Consider the following 20,813-nt stretch of genomic DNA (forward strand, 5'->3'; position numbering starts at 1 on the left):
CTTTCATGTGTAGAATTGATTGAAATAGTTGTTATTATCCCACACTTGTCAAACAGTGGCAAAATGCCAGAGAAACAATGCCATGGAAAGTGGGCTTAGATTAGACCATTGTGTGAGCTTTGTTTAAAATCAGTGCCATGCATCTTTGGAGCCAAGTCATCCACTTAGACATGCCTCTAATTATATTTCGTCAGCCAGGGCCACTTGAGAACAGACAAGGTTTTAACAGGTGGGAGGGAGGGGGGGTGGAATATATATAATATATATATATATATGTATATATATATATATATATATATCTTTGTGACAGATTTCACAGTAGCAGTGTTTTACTCTCAAAGTGTTCATTCTCCAATATATTAGTCAAGTGGTAGAGGAAAAATACCACAATATTTATTCATTTTTGTCCGTTTCAAGATTAATCTTGCAGGTGTGCGCTAACAGAACGTTCCGAAACCGTGTGGCGGTGTGTTGACCGTTTGAGACCTGGCTACAACCCTTCACCATCAACAAAAAGTGACATTTTTATTGACAACTTTGAAGTCGCTATGCCTTATGATCCAACTCACTAAATTCTAAGCCAATTGATCAAAACCTTTGAGTTCAACCAGATACAGAGGCTGTAAATGGCCAAAATGGGATCAAAATGTCAACTTCAGTCCAAGCTGGATGACTTCTGGTTTGTTGTAGATCAGGAGTGAAAGATCATTTTTGGTAGGTATTGGGAAGTTCTACAAGTGTACCAAAACTCATATCTGTATCGTAAAGTAAGCTAAATAAGGAGGGTGTTGTAAAAGTTACAGCTCCTGAGCCATTTGCATTGCACACTTTGTGAAATCCTTAATAATTAATTTCTCTCACAACTGATGCACGTGCAAATACTTGAGTTTTCCCTCTATGCCACAAGATAAAGTCAAAAGAAAATCAATACAGACACTAGGTAGTATCAAAAAGCAGTTTTATTGACCTAAAAACGTTAAAGTACAAAAAGATCACTTGTTGTACTTTAATAGTTTTGCTTTAACCATTCAACTTTGATGTGTTACAATGAACAAGCTTCCCAATAGTCAACATCTCCAGCCTGACACGTTCCCAACTGTACAGCTCATAATATGCCGTAGCACGGTGTCGTTGCACACAGCAGTGCTGAATATGCTTAGATTGTGCATTTGCCCGTTGTGTTACATGCCATAACACTTAATTTGCTGTATTCTTGTTTATAACCCTGTATATTTCCTCTGCTGTGTCTCATTTGCAGCAACGGGGATCCAGTTTCCTCATGGGGATGGTATGGTTCCATCTTCTACCGACATCATTTAAACAATTGAAACGATAATGCATCTACTGTGCCATCGTAGAAGCAGGCGGTGGGAGGAGGTGTTGGTTTTAACAATTTACTGTAAAGAGGCAACCACAGCACAGCTCCCTTGACAGGCAGAACCCCATCTGCTGACATTTATGTTCCGTCTACATGATTTTAGCGTTCACACTGGAAATACGCCCTCCGCCCCCCCTTTCATCAGCAGTACGAACATTTACATTGTCCCACCACTCTCTTGATGATTCCCATTTCTCTCTCTCTGTGTATTTTCTGTTTGTGTGTTGTGGTGTGTTTAGGCCAGGATACGGTTCATAAATTATCTGCAATCAGCCAACACACCTGATGTCCACACAGTAATCAAATTCTGCAGTATGAATACCCCCGGCCTCATTTGCCAGGAGAGGAATTGGGGAAACCTTTTCTTGTCTCCAAGATCCTGGAATTTTATTTTATTTTTTTCATATCATTCCATTCTTTACGTTCCAAGACAAAAACATATCGGCTCATCTACAGTCTCTGCACTCCAGCCCTACACCTTTTGGGCAATTCTGCACCCTGCCAAATTTGGTTTGGCATTCTCCCTCCGACTGCCTTTTGCTCCGTCAGCCACCGTCTCCAATCAGCTCAGTTCAGTCTTCCACAACAAAACCTTAATAAATCAGACTCTTCTGCATTCACAACCGTTTCTTGGAAAGGTGCGAGCGGGATTTAAACTACTGAATCTTTTGTGTTAACCTGCCGGTCGTTTTGAATATGCAAGAATTTGTACAAAACCGTCTCAGTACAGATGTGAAAGTATGACATCCAGAGAACCTGCCATCATTCTGCTATTTTTTAGCGCTACCAAATAACTAGGCGAGGTTTCAATTTCATCACATGCTGTTCTTACATATAGCTGTTTTTAATTAAGGATTTTTAACAGAAAAAAAAAAAATCAGTGAAAGGACTTTGCATGAATTATAAATAATTTCATGACTGATTAAAGCTGCTTTCCATGCACATATATTCTTCTGACACAATGGGACCATCAAGCTGAAGAGGAGTCCTCTAGCATTGTGTTCTGGAGTGAAATTATAAAAAAAGACACCAAAAGCAGATGGAAGAATTTGGTTGCTCATTACTTTCTTATGGCAAAGATCATGTCCCACTTGACAACCATATGTAAGTATATACAACTGATAACGTTTTACATTTTATTCATTTAGTTCAGTTCATTTATGCAACTGCCAGTCAAAAATTAATGTCATAGCAGTCCATAGTCATACAATATAAAGCAAAGTCAATCTAATAGAAATATTAAGAATTTTAATTATATATTTTAATTTGATCCTAATTAGACCACAATGCAATCCAAGCAAGTTCAGCTTATAACCTCATGCTAGTTGGTAAAAGGCTTTGAAATATGGAAACAAACACCTTCCTTTCAACCAGAAAAAAACAAAAACAGCATAACCAGTTTTGTATAATCAACTAAGCACTGGTACAGAATTGGTTTCTAAGTTATAAAAAAATTCTAGGAGGAAAACTACTAAATATCTCTTTGTGCAAGCTTCAAATGATTGGTCAATGCATGATTTGCAGTGTTGGCTCTTGTGAAACACTGACTGGATATCTTGACAGGAGCTATATAAATAACATTTTAATTAGTAACTTCTGATTTGTGGGCTGCGTGTTGGTGATGTTCATATACAGTAGAGAGAGAAATAGTGAATTTTTCCCCACACTAATTGTATGTTGTGAAGTTTTACGTTAAATTAACCTTTGATTCCTACAGTCTCTTGGAACCAGTGATACTGCCCCCACATTAGGGGGCTCCAAAGATGACGGGGTTAAAAGAAATTGCCCGACACAGTTACTGCAATAGTGGATAAATATATTTGAAGGCTTTTTTCACACATCTGTACACATGTGTTCAATACATTTGGAGTGAGAGAGTACATTTCTATTAGCATTAAGACACACACTTTCTCAAATGGTGGTGCCTTTTACAACTCTTTTAACCTTAAACTATGAGTACACCACTCCCTGGAAGATGTTATACCCTCCACATCAATTTTAATAGATATTACACCTCGATTAAGATGAATCTAACATTGCTGCAAAGGAAAGGATTCCTTAGGCATAAATACATTCTTTACTTCTCTCCTGCACCATAGCTTGGCCTTGTGCAACTTCCAAGTCGTGCAAGGCAAAGATTGCTGTTCTTGCCAAAGGGTGTCGAGTGGCTTTGAAAAGAGCACAGATGTATTTAACTGCCCCAGAAAGCAGCCACTCGGGTACTTCAACATGAGAGCAGAATCAAAGCAGCAGGTAAATGCTTTCAACAAGGGTCACCACAAAGAGGCTGTTTGAGGGGGAGCAGAGGGTGGTTTCTCCATGTATAACCACACTGAAGAGGCTGGCACAGCGTGCCCAGGTATGTCCATTCCCAGGCCTGCACTGCAATCATCACCCACATCAAAACTAGTCTCATTGTAGAGAGATGGTTGAGCAAGAGAGCCCAGCATACTTTCAGGTACTTTTTGCCTTTAATGTATGCTGCTCTTGTTTTGTTTTTTGTTGTCGTTTCAAAAAAAAAATGCACTTATTTTAAACTAAGCAAGCCATCAGGTAGCCAAGTAAAAACATAATATACAACAAAATGATTTTATTAAGACTGATAAATACGTCAGTATATGTGCGACTCACTGACGTCAACCTGTGACTTTCAAGGAAGCAAGCAAAGGTAGAATTAAAAACTGAACAGTGTGGAAATGAACAAAAATATTAGCAGTTTTGACTTTTGATCAATGTGACATTTCAGTTTTCAGGATAGGAAGAACAACTGACATGGCATGATGTTCTTTAGGACGTTTGATTAATGGCAAACCCAATTCATGCCATTTTTTATTTTATTATGAACGACTGCCTTCTTTTTATGGATCCTTACTGACACATGAAAGTAAGTCTTGACCCTCCTGTTGCTGGGGCAGGGCCGCTGTGCCCCATATCTCTTAAGACTCCAGCACAATTGATTACATCCATTAGTGACTTCAGAGGTTTCCGTTGCTCTGCCAAAAAGTGACAATTTGCCGAATTAAAGTAGCAGGTGTATTATTTCTCTGAGCGCCAGAGCCAGCAGTCTCCCGCAGACACTGCCCGGTTTCTGGCAATCAACTTTGGCTCAACACCCGTTTGCATTATTTATTCTTTACGTTTTTGATCTGGTTCTCTGTCCTCAGAAACAGATGTGATTCATCGTGTAACTAAACGTAATGTTTCAAAGAAAAGACATCATGATAAGGGAGAAAGAAAAATACATCTTCCATCGTGTACGCTTACACAACATTTCACCACTTCTGATGGTTCCGGACATCAACCAAAGTGTAATTTGGAATAAAATACCAAAACAATAAAATAAAATACAATAAAATTGCCATAAGATCTTGTGAACATCACAACATTTCTCAAATATAAATCTCTTGCAAAGTTGGTGTTTTTTTTTAATTTTTCTGGACTTGATCTGGTCAAAACGAAAGGAGGAAGTAAGATCAGCTTGACAACCTGTTTCTATGTTTCAGACTCGCATTGAAGTTAGGAAAAAAGTTTGAGCTGCCCCGTTTTGTGGGGTACAAGAGCAGTGAAGAAGCCTCTACCACTTTTAAGCTGTTTGTGTGACACCATGTTGATTTGGAGGCACCGTGAGAAAATCTTCAGCTGGTTAACATTCAGCTGCCAACAGTGTAGATGTTGGTCATTTCCAGTTTTTAATGAATCTCAACGTATGCAGCGTTAACACACCACAAGCTGTATTGAAAAGTGACGGGACGTTCTGAATATCCTGTCTTGTTTTATCTGCCTTCCAGTGGGAGCGTTGTAGAGACATGAATTAGATTTTTCTAAAATAACTCATTTGAGCTTACTGAAATAACATGAACATGTATTCAGTATTTATTATTTCTTATATCATGGTGTCAGGCAAGTAACTAGACAAAACCGCTGACTAGCTGGTTTTTCTTCACACCAAGGTGAGTTTTTATTAGATGCAACTATTTCATCCTTGGCCTTATGGAGTTGCACTCAGAACCCAGTGACATTGTTTGCATGTATTTTTGGTGCATGCGCCTTATTTATTAGCATTTGATGTATTTACTGGGGGAAAAACTAGAAGTGCTGACTTAATCAGATTTAGATGTCACATGTATATGCTCAGACAGTACAATGTTGTCTTACTCGCATAAATACAGACTCCTGGGTTTATGCATTAAAAGAAAAAAAAAATACACATCAATATGATTTATTGCTGAGGATTTGGCTTCTCTTAAGAGCTGAAGTTAAATAATATTGCTGGCTCTGTAAAAAGACATTTTTGCTCTGTCGAATATAAAATTTAAAGTGGTAATGGAGCCAAGTTGTATTATTTAGTCTCAAGTTTTATTTCCTCTCACTACTGCTTTGCTTTCATTGAAACACTGCCTTAGATTTCTTAAAGGATACTTGGTCTACATTGTCAATACTGGCCTATAATTGTCAGGTGCGGCGGGTGAGAGGTGGTGAGGAGAGACGCAGAGACCCAGGTTGTAGAAGAAAATGATGAATTTAATGAAGATGCTCAAAAACAGTCCAGATCAGGCGGCACGGCAGAAAGATTAGCACACAGCTAAATATGGGTAGCAACTGAAAAAACTGAAGACTGAAAACGAGAGCTACACCAACACAGGACTTAACAGTTCGACTGTGAAGGTAAGCAGATCAACGATGAATGACGTAAACACAACGTACGACAAGGATCCGACAAGAGACGAAGACAACAGGTGGGACTAAATACACCGGGAGGGTAATCAAGGAATGAAACACACCTGGGATCAAACAACAGAGACTCAGGACAGAAACTGAACACAGAAAAAACTTAAAATAAATACACAGAAACACGGATCATGACAATCATAGCAATTTAACAATCTGAGCTAATATTTATGCTGTATGCTGTGTCTGGACAGGAAAGTGAGGAATTGTTGGTCGTTTTGAGCTTCAGCATTCAGGACAGACGTACCTATTGGAAGTTACCTGTGCAATCAGTCAAGGGTTTATTTATTCTGTCAACGTCTAAGGCATCATACAAACCATCCATAAATACTTAACAAAATTGTTGAAAAGATGCAAAGGACGAATGCAAAAACTCTCGTCCTAGTAGCTATATACAGACGAAATGTTGGGATTTAAATTATGAACATGAGTTGTGAATCCACTTGTGTGCAATCAAAGGTTTTGATTGTCTTTACCTCGGTGTCCAGGGTTCACAAACGCTTTCCAGCATGATGATACTCAGATGTTTCTTTTGATTGGTTGATTTAGTTACCTCCATGATGTAGTAAAGTTGAAAATGTCTGGGTGTCTGCACCATGTCTAGGTGTGTGAACTAGAATCTGTCTGGATGGCAAACGACCTTGAAATTTTTCTATCACTGTTGGAAAACCCCCCCCAAAAAACAAAAGGCCAATGATGGAAAGTATTCTGTTAATGCAACTCCTGGCAATAAAGCCCCATGAGACCAAACAATTTCATGTTATAGATTGCTTTTTCTATGCAAGCTTTCATCTACAGTCAATATACGAGTTCATGGATGACTTGAATATCTAGGCATCAGAAGTGTAATGGATATAACGCATTAACCTCGATATGCGTGTTTTGATGCAAGCGTTTATCACCGGGAGACCCGTTGGACTTTCCCCTTACTTGAGGTCAGCGCCGTCAGTGACAAAGTGAGGAAAACGTGAGCATACGCACTTTTTTTTGTGTGTGTGTGCGTGTGTGTCTGTGAGGAATAAACAGAAAGCGGGTGTGAAGAGCCATAATGGTGGCGGTTGGTCTACACGTAGATGAGCTGAGTTCAGCAGGTCTGGGAGCTCGTAGCTGTACATTTTAACCTCCAACACACCTGCAAGCTTACAAGCCATGAATACCAAGAGGTTGCTGTTGTGCAGACACACTGCACTAGAGGTACGCATTTTTGACTGAATTCATAATGTCGAAATAACTCTTAGTGTTGCCTGCTGCATATTCAGAAATATAGTTTTTATTCATCGAGCAAAGAGGGATGATGTAGAGGATTTTTTCTCATTAACCTCTAATTAGTCATGGACTGAAAATTAAATACATGACTGTTTAGAGCAATGGCACAATTGCTAATGAGGTTATTGCTATGTTAACAGAAAAATATTGGTCAAAATAAGATTAGATATTGCCAACAAATAGATTTGAAGGTTATAATTGTGCATGCTTTAGGAAATCATTTCATTTTTATTCTTTTAAATTTCGCTCTATAATAACTCTTCTGAAGACTCTTGAATAATTTGAGTTAAATTGGCATTTAAAGATCATTAAAGATCATTTTTGAAGTTGAATTGAAAACTAAATTCCGCTGCCTTGAAACTAAAACGCGCAATATTAAAATCAGGAGCACATTTAAGAGCAGGTACCTCAGATGTGATCGCCTTGTTTTCTTTAAATCAGGGTAGCAGCTTTTAAATGTACTTTAAAATGAAAAAAAAAATTGTAAATACCTTCTTTAAATACATTATTCAATAGCTAAAATGTTTAAGGAACGTTAAATGAAGCACTAGCAAAATAATATAGGTTCATGAACTCCTCCGTGACGACGCTCAAAACCTCCCATCAAAATGCGCCCTGCACCTGTTCCTGGCAGCCCATCATCCTCTCACTTCCACTTCATCAGCCAGTGAAACAGACACCTCTCCAATTCCCTAAGGATCCTATAGGCTGGGGACAGGGGGAGAAGCTGAGTGTGGATGATGGGATACTGTTTAAACCACACACAAACACTCAGACTTGCTGCCATCTCTTCCCTCTCTCTCTCAGTCCCCCCCCCTCATCTGTCTCCTTCCATGCATCATTCGCCGTCCGCTGCAGTCGCCTCCCCGACTCCAATCTCTGTTTTTCCTCAGTTTCTCCACTCCACCATTGTGATCTGACAGATTCGTTTATTTGTACAGAGAGAGCCCAACCTGGAAAAATAAATGAATAAATGAAAAAGAAATGCGACTGTCACAGCAAAAACCCAAACATCCTCTAATTGAGATCATGTACCCATTGCGATGTTTATCTAAAGGAGGGAGTGAAAATCGGGAAATGGAGCCTCGCGGAAACACGTGCGTCCTTCTTAGTGTCTAACTTTTTTTTTTTATTTATTTAGGCAAAAATAATAATAATAATAATAATAATCAGTCCTCTTTTCATCAGAACATTGGTATATTTTCTCAATTTAGAATTAAACCTTAATTAATCCAGGGTTAAGGTTTAAAAAAGAAGCCAGAATTGTATGCTACACTTCTGCATAGCATTTTTTTTTCTTACAGTTTCAAGTGGATACCAATTTATGTAACTTATGTGTCAAAAGTTGGGCTTGATTAGGCCTTACAAGATAAGGTCGTAGATTTGAATGCTGAACTCTGATCCTTTTTGCATGGAGTTTGCACGTTTCCCCCAGTTCTTACAGAGAGAAGCAGCATGACAACATCTGCAGCTATAAATACATATATGTGTATGATGTCTGCATCTACTGGGTAACGTAGATACTTGAATTTTATAGGTTGTTCTGTGCCATTTATCCGCCAGTCTCTTTAAAAGCCGAGGGAAGCAAGATGAGTTGCTCCTCAAAGTCGTATTGGGAGGCAGTTATGAAACAGAAGAAAAATGAAAGAAGGCAGTTTTAAATAAGTAAAAAAAAAAAAAGAAAAAAATCAGGCAGGTGACATAACAGACTAAGCAGCAAATCAAGTGAACCGACAAGGTGCTGGGTCTTCATTTTACAAGGATGATGTGGAGAAACGAGAAAAGAAAATTGGAAATTTATCGAATGCTCAGGCAATCCAAGAGCATTTTGAATTAATACAGAGAAGCAGGGGAGTGATACTGACATGGTGGGTCTGTCAAAAATATCTCTGAGGTTAATGAAAGCACTCCTCTTGGACTGATTTTACTGCCAACTCCTGGAGTGTGATTCATGCATAAAACCATACATATGTCCTCCCTTTTTGCCACAGCAAGCAAGTACATTTTACCCTCATATTTGCATCTCATTGCATCCATTTACATGCATCTCTCTCTATTTTATAAAACAATATCCTTCATGAAAGCTATGCATCTTTGTTGTCTCAACCTTACTCCTTTGCTAGCTTTGTTTTTCTATTTTTTTCATCCCCTGTTGTTCTCTCTTGTCATAACCTTTTATGTAGCTATAATTCCAGTGGTTATTACTACCGGTTATTTTTTTAAAATACGTCTCAGTCAATGTTTTATCATTGTTTAAAGCTCCCTGGTAACCTTCATCTGAAAAGTACCACAGTAAAGCTTTATGGGATGTTCCCACTGATGGGCAACCAATCAGCAGTAAAAAATAAAAATAAAGTAAAAGCAAACTATATACATTATTGGAGAATTGTTTTCATCAATCCCCGTCTGTAATAAATCTGCAGGACGTATAAAAAATTTATAAAATAAAAGTTCCACTAGTATGTTTCCCTTTATTTAACAGACAAACTAAAATATGTTACCCAGCAGTTAGATGTTATTGCAATACACACCTTGTAAAAAAAAAAAAAAAAAAGTATGGAAACAAGTATGTACCTCGCTCTTTGTACTGCCAAAAAATAATAAACAAAAAATTTGTGACTAAAATGCTGGCAGGAGTGAAGTTCATTCTGTGGCTCCATAATATTCAGCTTATATTAGTTCACGTTGGGTTGGGTCTCAAATGGGGCTATTTGAATGCTGCAGGTTTTCTACTTGAGCTCGTTTTTGTCTTTGTACCAGTTATGTCTACATCTGTGCGACGCCGTTTTAAGTGGCTAATTAAGCTCACCGTAGAGCTGGTTACATACCTTAATCACTGTTGAAAATGCTGAAATAAAGCTCTCGTTTCATTTGCTTTTCTTCCTCCATCGTTACTGTAATTGACTCAGAAAGCTTGCAGTGTTCCCAAACAGCAGATTGTGATGGGTGGTCCACGTCGTAAGCTGTGCTGCTAAGCAGGTGTCACTTCTCCTGCTTTTCTTTAAGGAGTCAAACTTACCGTAACGTTGTTGAAGATCGCTCTCAAGCTCTGCTAGTACAAAGCTAGTTATCGACTCTCTAAGTCAACCTGAGTACCGAGTCCGGATGTGTGTGCAGTCATGCAAAACAGGTGCGATCGAGTTCGAGCAACAATTACAACGAGGAGGACAAAAGAAAGCTGGCAGGCAAGAAAAATCCTAACATGAACTACTCGTATTAGCACACTTTGGTAGTTTTCCTGAAACACCAATAAGTAGAGAAGGCTGAAATTAAAACTACTGTCAATCAAGAATCTTGTTTCTGCTACAAAAATGAAATGCATATCTGTAAAAATAAAGGTGTTATGAAGTTTGAAATGTGAATATGTGTTGTTTATCTACATTTTAATGAGAAAATGGCATGCTGAAAAATTCTTCATATGATTAATAAACAATGGGTCTGTCTTTAGTGGCGTCATGGCGATCAGAGCTGGATCAGAAAAACGGCAGCACTAAAAAACAGCAAAAATTTGAAAAAAATAAAATACAATTCACTGCCAAAAATGGTTTGATATTTGTTTTGATGTACATATTTAGAGTTTCAAATGTTTCAATATTATTCTATGTTAGAGTTTAATTTTAAAATGTTTATGTAACTTTATTAAAATTGTAATAGGGGACAATTGTACTTCCATCTAAAATGTTCTCATTGCAAATGTTTTTCTATTAAATGCTGCTGGTTGCAACTCGTCTTTCAATCAGAAAGTTGTGGGTTTAATTCCAGCTTCCTGCGTTCAAACACAAGGCATTTTAACCTCAAAGCACATATTGATCTGTATCAATGTATGAATATGTGTGTATTTGTGGGTGCAATAGGGTGAATGTGACTCTAGTGTAAAGTGCTGTGAGTGGTCAGTGTGACTAGAAAAGGGCTTTATAAATTCAGTCCATTTGCCATTTATTTGTCTTTAAAAATATGGTAAAACGGTGTGAGGACGACAGTGACACAATGTAAGCTTTTGACAATGTGATTTGTTCTGCACTCCTACACACTGATAAATGATATCTTTTCGGAGTGGGCTTGTTCATCCCAAAATGCAATTAAAAGTTTCTATTCTTTTGGTTTTAGCAGAAGTAAACTTTGGATCAAGTCTACTTAGGCTGTTTTTGGTGCATTAGGATAAACCTGGCTGTGATAGGATGTAAAACCTAAAACAGGAAAGGCCAAAAAACAATCACTCTTTCTGATCTTTGTGATTCTGAACGTCCAACTCCATGGACCTTACCACGCTCCGCCCAGAAACACCCCCTTGTGCATGGCTCACAAACAAAGCCTTGCGGAGCTTAGTTTCTATGTAAACATGGCGTCTTTCATTTCGACCGACTCTCTGCAGAGTATTTCTGAGTCGATTAGTGTAGCATTTCTGCCGGATTTTCAAAGAATATCAGCCATGACAATGGACAGGGGAACCAACAAGTTCATGTCATCTTTTTTGGACGACATATGGATGTTTGAGCCACGGGATGCCTCCAACATTGTGCGCATCACAGCAAAATGCTACCGATCGATGAGGAAAACAGCAGATCCTCACACCCTCAGCATAAATATAGTTGTGGACAAGATCACTGATGCCTATTGTTCTTGCAAGGCTGGGTAAGTCGGGCATTCATGGTTTTGAGGGTTACTTTTGGAATCAGTGATTTCTGTTGTTGGCAAATGTTTGAGTGTGCCTAGACCTGATAGACTGTACTCGGTGCTAGCGTGGCTAACACTATTACAATTTAGTAAAAAGCCTTTTCAGGTAAAATAAAGTCTTTAATGTATGTCTGATACGGTACACATTGCATATTGATCTGTTCAGCTAACATAAGAATGTGTAACAGACAGGCTTCAAGGTGTAGAAGTTGTATCGGTACTACCATTATGCTGTACTTAGCTAAAAGGTTTTCATAATGAATGTGTTTATTATTGACTTTCCTTCAGACTTGGGGGTCATTGTTCACACATTATAGGCCTCCTTAAGACCTTACAATATTTCAAGCTTCAAAATTCAAAAGGGATTGGGATGTGCTGGTGCCTATCTATCTCTAGCTAACGTTCCGGGCGAGAGGCGGGGTACACTCTGGACAGGTCGCCAGTCTGTCGCAGGGCCACTCAAAATATCCCCATTTACTAAACACAAAGAAAGCAAAGCAATAATACTTACACCAGCACACACTCCTTTGTTTTTATTGATCCTACGACGGTTGAGCTGCAAATGCGGTCGTGCACAAGCTTTGATCCAAGCAAGGCATCCCGTTTTAGATTTTGGAAATCTGTGAATTTTAGTTCCACAAATACTATCAGGATACCTGACATTGCCTGAACAGATACCCCACTGACAGTGGAGAACCATTCTTTTTTGAGTCCGGATGCAAAAACTTTCTGCCGGTCTGCTAGTCCACAATGTACATTAGCATGTGTTAGCATGTGTCTACTACTGTAGCTTGTGTTTGTGAGACGGTCACGCACGTGGTAACTGCGCTGTGACGTGAAATGGGCATTACCCAATTAAACGCGGCATGTGGTAAGGTCCATGGGCGTCACACTCGTGGGGGATGTGGGTGTTTTAACACACACTTTTCGTAATGAGATGGTTAACATCCTCATTTTTCAAGCCGTTTTGTTCAAACTCCGTTTCTGTGGCGATGTCTTTGTGTCATCAATTTAAATATTAAGTGAAATTGATGATAAAGTATATATCTTAGTAAACAATGTGTGGTTTTGAGTGTTTATATCTCGAACTCAATTGCTCCTCTGCCGCTCCTGCTCTTTGAGTACGGAACACCAAAGCAGCCAAAAAGGTGTGAGATTTCACATTTTTCACATGAAAAGTTTGTTATTCAGACACAAGCAACTGTGAAGTTTATGTAAATAAGCCACAGCACCAACGAATGACAAGATCGTCCAATCAGTATATTCCTTGGATGGAAAAGAATCAATCGCAACCAACAAGTCAAAACACTCCAGGAAGTGACCGAAGTTACGAAACAAGAAGGATTTTAAGAAAAACTCAAGATAAAATACACTTGAGTTTTGCAGCCTAATATGTAGTTATTTTTTGTACAAATAAAGTACCATTACTTTTATTAACATCAGCACCATTCTGATGTTATATCTTAATTACAGTCAGTAATAAAAATTACTGATTGTAATTTTAATTACTAATTGTGAAATGCAATCAAGAGATATCATCTTTGAAAAAAGAAAACAGATCAGTCCCATGATTTAAGTATACCTACACCAATTCAATTGGGTCAAAAACTAGTAACGAATGCAGAAATTGCTAATTTTATCCAATTAATTTTGAAATATGTCTAAATTAATTTCTAAATCACAAAATTAAGGGAAAGATTTGGTTTATAAAAGGTTGTTTCCCTCAAGTCTTATTTCAACATACTAATACATTAAGACATGCCTTCATTGCACAATTCATGTTAGCAAGTCACCCGGCACTGTTAACTATACAGCTTTTGAGTTAAAAATGAAAGAAATAAAATAGTGTACGCGTTACACACTCAAACACACACTCAATCACCGACTGCAGGCATGTCCAGACCAGGAATTAGGCTGGCTGATTGGTGAATGACACCTGGAATTGAATTTCCCTGCCGTGAGGACCCAAAGGATTCGAATGAAAACACACACACACACACACACACACACACACACACGCACGCACGCACGCAAATCCCTACTGTAAGTTTTGACACACACAAACAAGAAAAAGCTTCCACAATGTCCAACATGCACACTGATCAGCAAAACAATTGCTGGCACACAGTCATACACATATAAGATTCTTCCAGCTTTTCTTCTCTGCTGTTTTTCCTCCTCTCTCTCCCTCTTTCTCTCAGATGCACACTCACACTTCTATCCCTCTATTCCCACAAGCCCCTGCTTTCCAATTTACTGCCAAAGCTTTCTCTTCAGAAGCAGCAACAATAAGAATCTCATCTGGAAACTCCAAACCAAAACAAAAACTTAAACAAAGGCCTTCATTATACTGCAGCCCGTTGGATGTGATTTGAATGCTGACGATGATTATGACAGCCGCGAAGTCAGGCAGCAAGCAAGTCCCAGAACTGGGATTGGAGATAATTAGGGAGGGGAGTTCTGCATCGGTGTTCGGGCATGTTGGACTTATTTATGTTTTCTCAGGTAATCATGACAGCTAAATGTTTTAAACTCCTCATAAAGCTAACTGCAAAGAATTAGAAAAGCCGTATAGAGCTGAGTGTTTTTTTTTATTCAAAATGTATAAACAAATTCAATAAATTATTTTCTAAAGTAACATTTTACACAAAAAAAGACTTTTTACCTTATTCACATTTTGCACATCTTTGATCTTCCATTTGAGTCTTAGCTGCTTCTAAAAACAGCCTAAGGACTTGGAAATCACCAGGTCATGCCTTTTGGTGTCTGGAAAATGAGCCATTTTAAAAACTTCCTGATTGTTAAGTCACAATCAGCAGACCCTCTGAGGTTGACATGAAAACCCAAGCGGATCTCCAGCACGTTTGGTCAGCTGGTTTTACTGCGGTGTGCTGTACAATGGCTGCTTGAACAGACAAGTGTTTTGCTGTTGGACTTACTATTCAGAAACCATTTGCTGAATTCTTGTTGGTTGTGCAGGAGGCTCCTCTTCCGCTTTTCAAAGATGTATGGTTGTATAATTGCAGCCATTTTCAGGTGAGAGTGTAAATGCTGATTTTTTTGACTGGAACAGACCTGTCTGTTCACACCCCCTACTTTTATTAACATCAGCACCATTCTGATGTTATATCCCTGATCTCTTGTTAAACGAAGCACAATAGGTCACCTTTACGTTGTTCTGATGCATTTATGATCTTTATAGACTAAAGGGGAAAAAATACTAAGTCAAATGAATAATTTTGGATTTATCTTCACGGTTTACCACAATTATTTTAAGAAAGATATTTGTACAAATCTTAAAATCAAGGTTTTTGTTTCTCCCTGCATTCTGTATTTATGAAGACCTCTCACCTGTACGGTTTGAGGAAAGATCGGAGCCGTCTCCCAGCAGAGACTTACAAAAACCTGTTTGGCACATTCAACATTCGTGCTTCACTTCTTTTGATGGTTATGCAACAATATTTAGCAAAAATTCCACCACAGATCATATGGGTCTCATTTTCAATTGTTAACACTTTTAATTAAAAAAAGGATGTGTTAAACCTTGCAGTACTACTTAACTTTGGCAAACACACACAGCCACTGCTGATAACTGTAGCTTTTCTCTCATCTTGTCAACAGATATTCTCGCCTCCTGGTGCTGTGACAATGTCACTTTTGAGGTCTATAGCAAACCCAGCAGCCTTTAGCTAATGTGATGCAACAGTGGGTTCATGAATGAAGTAGAGCATCCTCTCTGGGACTATAAAATGTTAATTCCAGGGATTTCCCATGTGGTTCCATCACAGAAACAGTTCCCTCTAAACTGTAATGTGGTAAAATGAGTAGGATATAAGCTATTGGAAATGTCTGAGCCGCTTATAGCTTCCTAAAAAGTTCTGTTCAAAGAGCCAAACTTCTTTATAGCATCCAGTCCTGCTACGAACATCTTGGTCAGCAAAAAGTAACCAGCAACAACCTGGACCTGGAGTCCCTAAAGGGACGAACAGTGTCCGAAAGACGTCTTCTAGATGGAAAAAAACTGGCAGGCCCCTAGGAATCCCTAAAAGGGAACCCATTATTTTTCTTTCAACATGTTAGGGTGGGTCTATGCTATACAACACATGTTTATTAGACGTTTTATATAAACTCATTCTTAGATAATCAGATTGGAGTATGATCAGTCCTTCCAGAATAAGCCGTTTAGGGTCTCTTTTCACTTTAGATCCAAATAAGCCGCTGCTGGCCACACACCCAACTCAACGCTTACACTCGCACTTTGTACATGTGGAAATTGCTGAAAACAGATGCGCAATTGTACAACCATACATCTTTGATCGTGAGACAGACCCAGAAGGAGAAGAGCCTCCTGCGCTACCACCAATGATATAACCAGTGGCAACAACGTAACGTTTGTTTTTCCTAGCAGCTATTGTACAACGCTTACAGCGGTAAAACCTGCCGAATGTGACTTAATGTTTGGGAGGATTTTAAAATTGCTCATTTTCCAAACACCAAAAACAAATGATGAAGTTATTGTCAGAAGATGACTGTGCATTTTTTTAAGCACTCTGACTGTTTGAAAGTTAGTGGGAGTCTATCGTGCATAGTTGCTTTTGCATGTTTATTTCTCGACTGCTTCTACAGTGAATTTAAGCATTTTTCATACCTCAGCCAAGGGGACTATATGCAAAAAGTAGTTTTGAATGAGGAAAACAGTGACTAAGGACAATAAATGCCAAGTTACTTAAAAATTTCACTGACAATTTTTGGCAACATATTTTGAAAAGTGTCAAGTGAAACTTTATTGTCTCCACTGGAGAAAAATATCTTGAACATTTTTCTTCATGTTATTATATAAAGTAACAATATTGTCAAAAATGGGTAGCGTAAACAGCTTCAGTGCCTTTTAATCATGCTTATATTCTGAATCCTTATTTTTTTCATTTAACGAAAACGGTAAAAGTCCAATGTGTATAAAAACATTATCATGCTATACATTCAAAGATTCTTCCACCTGAATGATTGATCGTCGGCATCCCAAAAGTTACAACTTGGCTCTTGCGTGTTTGTGACTAATGGTGTCCTTGTCTGGCCTCAGTTTAAGTGGACGGCTATATCTCATTAGGTTTGCATTTGCATCAAACTCTTTCCATTTTCAGACGGATTAAACGGTGCTCGGTGGGATGTTCAGAGCTTCACATTTTTGTTTTTTAACCTAGCTCGACTTTAAAACTCCCACACCCCGCCTCACACCCGACATATCTCGTGTGGTCCTTCATCTTTACGATGCTGTTAGTTCACTAATTGTCTCTCTGAGGACTTCACAGAACAGTTTGGTTTACCAATTAGGTGATTTACCTGTAGGGATCTTGAGAATGTAAAAAATAATCAAATTACAAAAAATTTAAAACACCAGATTTGAAACAGTTTGATTAAAAAAATAAAATTATATATATATATATATATATATATATATATATATATATATATATATATATAAAAAAAAACTACACACAAAAAAAGACCACACTATATTTAGTTACACTGTTAGGAGTCATGCAGCATTGAGTTTAGACTCTGTGTGTCAACTCAGCATCCACCGACTTTGCCTCCGACTCTGAAACAGATATCTAGCCGACTCTCTGGGGACTCGAGAGGCAGAGAGGGCAGGAAAGGGAGAAGAGAGAAGAGTGTGGATGTTCAAACACTAGAGCTACACCATGCGTAGACGGACAACCACTCAGCCATATAAAAATATCCTCTCATTTTCATTAATCTTTCCCTTGCCCCATCTTCAAGTAGTTTTTTTTTTTCCTCAAGCTCTTTGCAAAATCTTCTCCCTTTTCTTCTAATTCTATGTGCACAATGGGGGTTTCTTTTTTTTTCCCATGCCAAGAGATGGTAGAGATGGAGTAGCTGTACGAGACTTCAGCTCTATGTGATCATTTACAGATTGCCTATTTGTTGCAAATAATAAGCTCTTGGTGAGCAACATGTTTTCAACTTGCTGAAATACACAACTAGAGTCAGTGAAGAATTCACTCTTCCATCAGATTTTTCTTTTTCAGAATGGCATTTCGGTGTAGTTAAAAAGACAGAAGAATGTTTAAAGTTAATATTTAAAAAATAAAATTAAAAAGGAGTTTTCTTATTTCTTCAAAAAGGTTATGGCAGTAGTGGTCTTCACTTACTGTGGGTTTTCTTTGCAGATGAGGAAAAGAGAAGGGAGCGAGAGAAGCAGCAAAGGTCCTGAGGTCGAGATGAAACCCGGCTGGCTGCTTCAAATAATGTACAGTTTCAGCCACAGCATATCAAATACATCCTCAGTGTTTAAATATAGTCCAAGTCTTGTAAATTATCCCTTTTTTGCCAAAAACTTAATAGGGTTAAGTTTTACTCCTTTGGGATTTGTCAAGCTTCTTCGTATTTCACAAGCTATGCCACCCCCGAAATGTTGATCGTCTTTTACACTTGCTTTAGCCGACATGTTCATGGCCACATACGCACACAGGTCTGTATTTCTACCCATTTTTGGACTTTGCATTCATTTCCATTCGTTTTAGTAACAGTATTTATTCCTAACGTGGACGTGTTCCCCAACCATTACGAATCTATTCCTAACCAAAATGTAATTCACACCACCTCTTATCCTAAACAAGAGGTTCCCTGTATTAGCATCAGACTTTGGTTCCCATAATCCTGCTGGCCATCAAAAGGTTAAGAAATGTGCCAGAAATGGTTCAAAATAGAAATATTTCAATTATATAGTTCAGTTATATTCTGATGTTTGCATAATAAAACATGGGATATAAAGTTAGGATGAGTAAGCAGATGTTCACAATTTAAAACGTACCTCATTTGAATATATATACTGTTACAATATAATCTTGTGAGTCTCAGTGCACCAGGCAAAACAGGTGTATGGATCGTTTATTATTATGAAAATAAAAACTTGCTTATAAAACATCCAAAAAGCAAGCAATCCTGATCGTAGTGAAATGACTACATTAACCCTTGCTAATTCCACTGAATAGTAAGAAAAGTTTTTACACATTCTACCAACTTTATAGACATAATCCTCACTTATTGAGGAGCTACTGTCATTTAATTATCAGTTATAGTCATTCAAAAGTAATTCTCCCCAGCATCTCCATAAAATGACTGGTGGTAGAGTTTCTGCTTTAACGTTTCCTCCCTCTAGCTGAATTCTAGTGTTTTTATTTTATATGATCCCATTTGGAGCATTTTTCGCTTCCAACCTTTGAGCAGAGGTTGTGGTACCAACAGCCGATAACAATGAAATGTGCACAAAGTGTGGAATAAGTGATAATGGCAGCTTTCATAACGCTGCAGCTCCATGAAAGGGCATCTGAGGCCGAATCCAAAATTAGATCGACCTGCGCTTATAGATCTCTGCTGATGTGCTCAACTTAAGCATATCAGATTACATTTCACTAAGGATCTCTCCTGGCCAAAACCCTGACCAGAGAATGCACTGTGAACATCCTCTTTTAGCGGAGTGCTGCTGAAGCATCCTGACAAGCCTTCATCACATTTTTTGCTATGAAAACTGACAGCAACACTTTGGGATGTTAGTTTCTACCTTAAAAGCCCTCTATTTTCTTTTCATGTATTATTGTTTTCAGCCTTTTTAGGAGATTAAATCACTTAAAAACAACCCAAAAGTACAAAAGTGTATATCCTCAGTCAAGGCTACTAGATACTCAGCATCACGCCATTTGACTTTTATTTTTCACTGCTTGCTCCAGTGGGAAACTTTTTGGAGGCGAGCAAAACCAGGGAACAAACAGCTCAGATAAGATCTAACCATCCTTTTGCTCATGGATTTTCATCTGCAAAAAAAAAAAAAAAAAAGAAGCCCAGGCTTCAGAACAGCAGTGAGCATTAAAAAAAGTGTGACACTCCACCGATACTGTCAGTCTTGCAAGTTATTATCAAAACTGTAGAGTGAGATTTCCACCCTCCATGGGATAAGGTACATGTGAATAAAGGGAGAAGAGCAGACAATAACAGAAAATCCTGCACCAAGCTTTGCCTTTTTTTGGCCACATTATCTCCAACACAAGGTGCCCTCTGCAACAATAAATCCCCTTCAGCAATACTGAACGATTAGCTTTGTGCCAAAACACACGAAAAGAGAAATGAGATTTATTATTTCATATATGTAATGGACGGCTATCGGGGTGAAACACAATGAGATGCTAAGATTTACTTGGGTCTCATCAGTTACCTGCTCTTAATTTTATTATCAATCATATGTTGGCATCAGTACCTTAAGCGAATCCTTTCAAGTCATTTAAAGCATCTTCTGCGCCAATCCCATAAAACACCTTGGCACTTTAATGATGTAAGCACGCAGAAGCCTCTTACCGGAGTGAAGTTCATGACTTTGAGAATCCAGATGGTGAGTGCCAGGTTGACAATCATTGTGACGAGTAGGAGGAGGATGAAGAAGTACAAGCATCTCTTCCTCCAGCCGTAGATGCCGACTGCTGGGTAGACCTGGCCACTGCACTCCGACGCCCCTCGCTGGTGGAGGGGGTTGGGTTGGGCCGCCAGGATGTACTGCTCCTGGGTCATCTGAAACGATTCAATTAAAACAACGTGTTTTAGTTAAGCGAAGATGAAATGACCAGACCAGATGTTAAATCCATCAGAAATGCAATGGATCTTCCAAAAAGAGCTGAAGACGGACCAACGCAGGACGGAGCAAAATGTCTAAAAATAGATCTTCACCCAGTTCAGTGAACAGATAAGGACACCA

The 20,813-nt window shown here is 38.5% G+C and overlaps 1 protein-coding gene across 2 annotated transcripts in view; it reads right to left on the minus strand.

The window, feature by feature from the left end:
* Positions 1-20,218: 20,218 nt before the first annotated feature.
* The window catches only part of LOC106951991 (zeta-sarcoglycan-like), a 229,446-nt gene continuing 228,851 nt past the window's right edge, over positions 20,219-20,813 (minus strand). Inside the window, exon 2 of one of the 2 annotated variants that reach the window (XM_015039808.1) lies at positions 20,219-20,629. In XM_015039808.1, the coding sequence (XP_014895294.1) occupies positions 20,342-20,629 (288 nt within the window). In that variant the 3' untranslated portion in view covers positions 20,219-20,341. The remainder of the gene's footprint in view (positions 20,630-20,813) is intronic. The other variant, XR_001425901.1, reaches the window with a different exon arrangement.

The sequence above is a fragment of the Poecilia latipinna genome, unplaced genomic scaffold (assembly GCF_001443285.1).
Source record: "Poecilia latipinna isolate Pla-1442-1.1 unplaced genomic scaffold, P_latipinna-1.0 Scaffold486, whole genome shotgun sequence".
In the NCBI taxonomy this organism is placed as follows: Eukaryota; Metazoa; Chordata; class Actinopteri; order Cyprinodontiformes; family Poeciliidae; genus Poecilia; species Poecilia latipinna.